Source organism: Miscanthus floridulus, chromosome 11, assembly GCF_019320115.1.
Source record: "Miscanthus floridulus cultivar M001 chromosome 11, ASM1932011v1, whole genome shotgun sequence".
NCBI classification, from domain to species: domain Eukaryota; kingdom Viridiplantae; phylum Streptophyta; class Magnoliopsida; order Poales; family Poaceae; genus Miscanthus; species Miscanthus floridulus.
The window spans coordinates 65,549,097-65,556,697 of record NC_089590.1 but is presented as its reverse complement, the minus strand read 5'-3'; the positions used below and the strand labels follow the sequence as shown (position 1 = coordinate 65,556,697).

General features: G+C 45.9%; 1 protein-coding gene across 1 annotated transcript; it reads right to left on the bottom strand.

Moving 5' to 3' along the window:
• Window positions 1-2,706: 2,706 nt before the first annotated feature.
• Window positions 2,707-7,043, bottom strand: LOC136491043 (probable metal-nicotianamine transporter YSL13). The gene is made up of 6 exons (XM_066487247.1): window positions 6,443-7,043; window positions 4,782-4,945; window positions 4,606-4,703; window positions 4,388-4,525; window positions 4,090-4,279; window positions 2,707-4,017 (listed from the first exon to the last, which is right to left on the bottom strand). Exons 1-6 carry the CDS (start codon window positions 6,909-6,911, stop codon window positions 2,911-2,913), a joined length of 2,166 nt encoding a protein of 721 aa, XP_066343344.1. The 5' UTR covers window positions 6,912-7,043; the 3' UTR covers window positions 2,707-2,910.
• Window positions 7,044-7,601: the final 558 nt, after the last annotated feature.

The window sequence follows — 7,601 nt, the reverse complement described above, 5'->3', positions numbered from 1 at the left end:
CACAACAACAGTGTATCTGGGATATGCTTCCGGTCTTGAAGTGGTCACCAAAACTCGATTTCGGTTGCCCACTACGCCTTGAGCAACTGAGCTCCCACAACACAACAGTCCTCGAGGGAGCGGTGTGAGGTCCATGTTGAAGTCATTCTCGGCTTCTCGTCGGCTATGTGGAAAAAAATTTGGTGGACCCTGTGTGCAGATAGCTCTCTACTCGCATGTGACCCGGCCACCCGGGGATGGATGGTTAACCTCAGGGCTATCGGCCAGTAGGGGGTAACATAGTCGACGAAACAGGGCCTCAAAAATACGGAGCCCTCAAAAATTTGAGGAGTATGTATTTGTTAGAAAAAAAAATGTGTATTAAATTTAAATAAATTTGAGGCCCTATTTTAAATTTCGCAATTTGACCTCAAATTCCTAGAGATGGCCCTTGCTCATGTCGTGCCTCAAATTTCGCACTAACAATAGATATCACACCCCTAAGTGCTGCAGCGTATAAAATTTCAGGCACATAAGCTATTGAGAATGTTTCAGTCAGACCAAAAAAAAATATCTCCGTTCGTTTTCCTCTGCTCAATTCATTCGCAGCAGAACTACTGCTACGAAATTTTTTTAAGAAGTTGGAATTGGTGTCTGAACGTTCATCGTTCCTCCTTCTTCTGACACCACTTTTGTCTTTTTTGGGTAGCACTGAGGGAACATGCTGTGGATGGCCTGATGGGTTCCCTTACCCAACCCAACCTATATCAAATGAACTCTCTTCCTAGCTCACTTCATCCTACACTTTTAGTGTTTCAACTAACCCATCAACTAATTCAATCCATAAGTCTACTGCAGGTTTATATAAAATATGAATATAAGTTTGCATAAAATATATAGGTCCACATTAAAAAGTCGGACTTCTAGATTTAAAATATTGTGTTTACACTATATGATTATCAAAGTTGACTAAAAATTGGTATGAAACAAGCAGCTACTCAGTTCTAATTAGAACAGCTGGATCAACATGTGGATCTCGCATTAAAGCCAGACTCTACAACAAAAACCTTGCATTCACACCTTAGAATTTTAGCAAAATTGATAGAAATTTATTGGATATTATTCAATGTGACATGAAGCTATTTTTTTGCCAATTAACAGCTGGATCAACATGTGAAATTTTTAGTTTGCGTTCGCACATGATTTTTTTAGCAAAATTTATTGGAATTTGTTAAATACGATTTAATACAATAGGAAGCTACGTCATGCCAACCTAACCATTACGGGAATAACTAGCGCCCGGAAGTCTGGCTCCAAGGCTGCGTCCGGATGCAGCTCCGCAGCACACTGTCCCGTCCCCCATGTAACAGAGCGTCCACCACGCCTGCGTAATACAGGAGCCCGCCCGCTTGCCGCGCCCGTAGGGGGTCTCAACCTCGTCGTGCCCGTGTCACCTCCATAGCCAGGGTATGCATCTCCGTCGCGCGGGGAGATGCCATTCCAGGACCTTCAACAGGTCTAGAGGAGGCAGCATGTCGTACGGGGACGGGCCGCGTGCGCCTGCATGGATGCTTGCGTGTCCTCTGGTGGAGTGCTGCCGCTAGCTTACAGCCGATGCTGCTATGGCTTCCACACTAGCTCTCTTTTCCTCGGTAAACAACCCTACATTGAGATCTACTTTAGCGATACTCATATGAAAAATTGCAACTGAAACAGATCAAACATTTGGAATATACACTTGCAACATAGTCATTGTAACATATGCAACATCCAGATAGAACACTTGCAACATACGTATGAGACAGTTGAAACATACGGAACATGTTGTTGCAATATATGTGTGAAACGTATGCAAACATCGGGATCAAAACGCTTGCAACATACGTATAGAATAGATGAAACATTTTGAACAAACGCTTGCAACATGCATCTGAACTATTTGCAACATATGCAACATGTGCAACATCCCCGATCTACTTTTGCAACATCCATAAGAAACAACTGCAACGTACCTTTAAAACGACTGAAATACCTAAACATACATTTGCAACATAGGGGAGGAAAAGCCTAGGTCGGTTGATTCCAGACGTCGTGGTTGCAGCTGGCCGCGAGTGACGGCGCACGAGCACCACCAGCACCCAGCACCAGCGGTGCATGCGAGCACCACCACCAGCACCGGCCTTGGCTCAGCCTGGCGGGCAGCACGTGCTACAACAAGGAGCGAGCGGCGCAGCGCACGGCCAAAGCGAAGAGTGAGGTGCCGGTGGGGCGCACGACTGGTGGGGGAGAGGAGCGAGGAGTGAGCGGCACAGGTGGGTCACGCAACGACGCGTGAGCAAGGAGCGAGCGAGCGGTGCAGGGTCAGGACGCGGTGGGAGAAGGCCGAGCAGAGTGAGCGAGCGGTGTCCGGATGAGAATAAGAGACGGTGGGAGTCAAAGTTGTGGTGCACATCACGCTATGCGTCCGTGCGGAGAAAGTCGCTGGCATCGTCCTGTTTGTAGCATTATCGAACCATTACAGGCATATGTGTGCGTGTTTCCCGCCCTGTGATGGTATTGTGCCGTCCATCCGTGCAGGCTGGTGTACTGACGTTGCAGCTGGGAACGTTGCACTTGCACACAGACCGCTTCGTTCTGGCACCCCCCCCACAGCTCTGTGTGGCGATCTTTGGCCCATCTATGTTTGGTTGGGCCTTTTCTCTCGTCTAACAGATACTTTGTTCAATAGGATGAGAGACGTATATACTATCACATTAAATGAATCAACAAGAATAGTATAATTGTTCACTCACTGGTAATTAATACGGATTTACTATGGAAAATACATTTTGCTAATTACAGACAGGGCAGATGATAATCAGTCTGAATAACCTTGGCTTCATAAGTCACAACTGTTCCATTTCATTTCCACTTCCACCAAACATTCTATGATCACGATCCAAGGAAAGCATCCACTTTGTCATTCATCGCCCTCGATAGAAACCTCATGCAGATTGGAGGCTTCACCTTGGCAAGTGCAAGCACTGACTGAGGTAGAACCCATATCCCATCACCACAAATCATGCCGGAAGCAACTGCAGGTGCGAATGCGTCTGCTTTGGCTCTGTCCAGTCTTTGCCACACGAACAATATCACTGTCCCAACGAACATATCCACGGCGAAGTATGCACCGATGTAGAAAGGTATCGCCATCGCCATTGGGATTGGGATGAACCTCGACACCTTCTTGGGCACCAGGTCTCTGATCAGGTTGATGATGATCGCTGCAGCGAAGAACACGTAACAGAGAGTGAGGCAGTTCTTGGGAAGCGAGGAGAAGCCATCCACGCCGAGTACCGCCATGCTTCGGAAGACAACAGCGTTTGGCGCAGGGTACTCGCTGCCAGTGATGCCAATGTTGCCGAAGGCCTTGTAGAAGAGCCAGAACACACAGGGTGCAATGACGCAGCCCATTGCTGTGCCAATGACCTGGCTGATGAACATTGACCTCGGTGAGGCCAGTGTCAGGTACCCAGTTTTGAAGTCCCCCATCAGGTCAGCAGCAGTGCCCACAATGTTCATCATCACACCACAGGCAGCCAGGCCTGCAAGGACACCACCATTGGAGGCACCTACCCATGCACCGAATACGAAGATTGCAAGCTTCCCATAGGTGGTAACTAGCGACCAGTCAGTGAGGCCACTTCCATAGGCATTGCAGAAGGCAAGTATAGGAGCAAAAATGTAGGCCACCAAGATGTGGTACCACTTCAGTTGTGGGAATATCTGTGGGACAGTACCGATAGATATAGCAGCAATGGCAACATATCCTCCAAGTGCAGCGTACCAAGGAATTTGATCTTTGAGGAAGAGTTCGTTGCGCCGCTCTTCATCGTATGAGATAGGTGCGGTGTCGGTAACTATGCCATCATCAGATATAGGAAGTGTGCTAACATTAGTTTTTTTTATTTGAGATCTTAAGGAGACCACGGTGAGAATGAATATCTTCAGGAAGTTGTATAGACCATCCCCAAGAATCAAGGCAATGGCTATGAAGACCTGAAATACCGACAGAATTTAGTAACTGAAAGGAGAACTGAGCCAAGGAACTAACACAAAACATATTCTTACCCGGTAACCTTGCATTCCGTGAAGACTACTGTCAGTGAGATCAGCAGAGAACCAAATTCCCTTCTTCTTGGCTATAAGCGGCCACATTATTCCCCATGAGAGGATGGCTCCCAGAAGAATAGATATGTTGACAATATGTGAGCAAATCATTCCCACCCCAACATACGTAGGAGAGAAATCAAAGTAAAACCTTGGAGAATAGAAAGAGACATTCAGTTATGAAGAACATAAAAAAGAATGTGTTGTACCGAACTGAAAACAAATAAGAGTTTGGATATAGATGGAAGATAACACTTACCTGTTGTTGAAAGCTTGCAGGCCTAGTGATGGAAATTGTTGGAATCCGCATTCATCTGAATTAGCAGTATAGAACCACTGGAAGAAACCCCAAACGAAGCTAAGGACGAAGAATGTGCCCAATTTCTTTACTTGCTTCCTGTAAAATGAACACACCGATAAACTTCTCAGTTTGTGTGTCCTAGTATAGAATATAAATGGACATTACTGTATATTCACCGTGCAAGCTTGGCACCCTGGGGTGTATGAAAGCCATTTATGAGGTAGGCTGTGGCAGTGCCGCTGGGATAAGTCAGCTTGTAGTCAACGATCATAATCTGAATAATTCATAGTAATTTTGTTAACATGGTGCCGACCTGATTGACCAAAAAAGAGGATTGGGTATAGAGTTGGACCTTTCTCAGTGGCACAAGACCGAAGAGTCCGATGAAGCTGACCAGGAACAGGAAGCCAATTATCCATCCAAGCTGTGGATTCTTTATATTTTGAGCATTATTTGCCTCAGTTATCATGGCAGCAATTTTATCACTCATGGCTAATAGGTAGCTACCAAAGCCCCCTGGAATGTCAGCATGCAAAAAAGAACTGAGAATAAGCCTATAATAGCTTTAGCTTGTATAGAGTATTATCTGCATATAATTTATCGGCATAAGCAATTAGCACATGTTAAGGATAGATTCAAGTGTGTGCTAAGGTGGTGCTAGGAGAAAGAGAGACAGAAGGCTCAATACGCTAGAGTGAAAGTGCTAACTTAGCAAGAGTTTGGCAAATTTTGCACTAGGTGCAAATAACAGAAAAAAAAAATGTTCTTCTCACTTTACAGATTACAAGCATGGGAAAAGGATGATATTATCCATCGTCCATCCTTATTGGATAAGCCGTGTTGATATCAACATAGCTTTTGGATCAGCTAAGATGTGAAGTCTTATACAGGGGAAAAAAAGGTTCCTATAAATTCTAAGATTGTGACAGCTGCATGGAAGACAAATTGTTGTCTACAATTTGCCTATCACTGTCATCAACGGCACGTAGCTTACAGAGTCCAGCTGACCATTTAGAATTATCAATTACATTAGCGAATAATCTCCGGTAGTTTCAATAATAATAACTAGATATAAAATATATGCTTCGCCTCATACTCTCGAGTAATTAGTAAAGTAAGCGAACACGTTTTTCCTTCTAAAGTGTACTGTACTAATATACTACTCCCTCCATCCTATAATATTTGACCTTTAGTCTTATACCTTTATCCTAAATTAGTTGTCATTCTCAATTTTCAATGTACATTTCTATTTTCAACACATCTCTATCGTTATCTCTCTTCTTTTCGTTTCTATGCGTATATACATTTTTTACTCCTTAATTCCCGTGCCTGAAACGTCATCTACTACGTATTATTGTGGACAGAGGGAGTAGAGAGCTAAAGCTACCCAGGTTACTTCTGAATTTTTCCACTTCTAGAGCATGTTCTTCCAAGTTTGTCCTGTACTACAGTTCACACTGTTTTCTTTATTCAGCTATATATATCGGCAGATTCTTTAGAGATGCTGAAGCTATATCGGTACAAGGAGTCAAGGACCTTTTGTATCTGGGTCTGGGGTCTGGGGATCAGGAATTTCAGGATATTGTCTAAGGAAAGCGACGGCCTTGGCCGCGATCACATTTTATATAGGAGTAGTAAAAAAGAATAGTGCTCTGTTCATGGCTGAAAGTACCGTTGGCTGATTCATTGTGAGAGAAAAATACTATTTATTGGCTGAAAAAGTACGGCTTATAAGCCAAGCGAACCGGGCATAGGAAGAAATAGAGTAGACAGAGGTGCCGTGTGCACATGGCCCAACAATATGAACGCACAAACATAAGCAGCGATAATTCAGCGAGAACAAACAAAGAGGCCGATGAAGGAAACGAGGCTACTGAGCTACTGCAAAGAACTATCTAGTAATTCAATTATTTATGTATCTATTACTACCGTATATAATACTAGAAGCGTGCCAAGCAACTCTGAGAAGTATGAAATTGTTGATGGTAGATGGGGAAAGAATTTGGTTATTACCGCTGAACGCGAGGCCGTAGGAGGCGACAACGCAGGTCTGGATGACGGTGTTCTCCTGGCGCGTGAAGGGCTGCCTGAGCAAGCCCACGCTCTCGATGGCCTTGGTCCAGAGGCGGACGAAGAAGAAGCCGAGGAGCCCCGCGGAGATGTTGAGCGACGGGATGATCCCCGTGGTGAGGCTGAGCTTCATCACGATGATGTTGAACATGACGGCCAGGAAGAAGCTGACGACGAAGGCGCGCACCGTCAGCTGCTCCCACCACGACGGCACGGGCTGGTCCGCGAACGCGCGCTCCACGGACGACGGCGCTTCCGCCGCCGCCTCGTCGTCCTCCGCGCCCGCCCCGTTGCGGGCCGGCGTGTCGTCGCTGGGCTTGCCCCGCCGGCGGAGCTCGTTGGCCTCCGCCATCTCCACGCCCTCGGCCCCGTTCAGGCCCGGGGCATCGTCGTGGTGCGTCGCGGTGGCCATCAGGTCCGGACGGCGGCTGCAGCCTGCAGCGGAGCTTGACTGCTTCAGAAAGGCGGAGGAGGTGCGCACGCGCGGCGAACTGTATGCTCCTGGACCACCCGTCCCGGTGGCCAGAAGCGCACGCGGGCCGCGGAATTTATGATGGGTCTGGGCTTGGGCTTGGGGTGAGGTTTTCGATGGGTCGAAGGTGACGTTGCCGTTGGGTCGGGGACTGTGGCTGGAATTTTTTACTCGTACGTCGGAGCCAAACTGTACGACGCATGGGTAGTATCATTCAGATTCTCATTCTCAGGCTGGGTTTAGTTCGCGAATTTGGAATTTGGCTACAGTATCACTTTCGTTTTTATTTAATAATTATTATTTAATTATGGACTAATTAAGCTCAAAACATTTGTTTCGCAATTTGCAATCAAATTATGCAATTAGTTTTTTTTCGTCTACATTTAATGCTACATGCACGTATCGCAAGATTCGATGTGATGACTACTGTAGCACTTTTTAGGAAAGTTTTTGGAACTAAACAAGCACTCAATAAAATAAAATAAAATAAAATAAAATGGGTAGTATCATTCTGTCATCAGCACACCTCTTGTGCAACTCCGGCAGCGAGCCGTTTGGCTAACTTGGAGCATCCACCTCCTGCTACGCAAAACGCAAGATTAAGGAGGCATAAACTTGGATTCATGTAGA

Excerpts from the sequence above, each read along its gene's own strand:
- LOC136491043 (XM_066487247.1), bottom strand. The coding sequence starts at position 6,911 with ATGGCCACCGCGACGCACCACGACGATGCCCCGGGCCTGAACGGGGCC. Across the intron at positions 4,526-4,605 it reads CAGGGTGCCAAGCTTGCACG|GAAGCAAGTAAAGAAATTGG; the intron begins GTGAATATACAG and ends TTCATTTTACAG. Across the intron at positions 4,018-4,089 it reads ACGGAATGCAAGGTTACCGG|GTCTTCATAGCCATTGCCTT; the intron begins GTAAGAATATGT and ends TCGGTATTTCAG.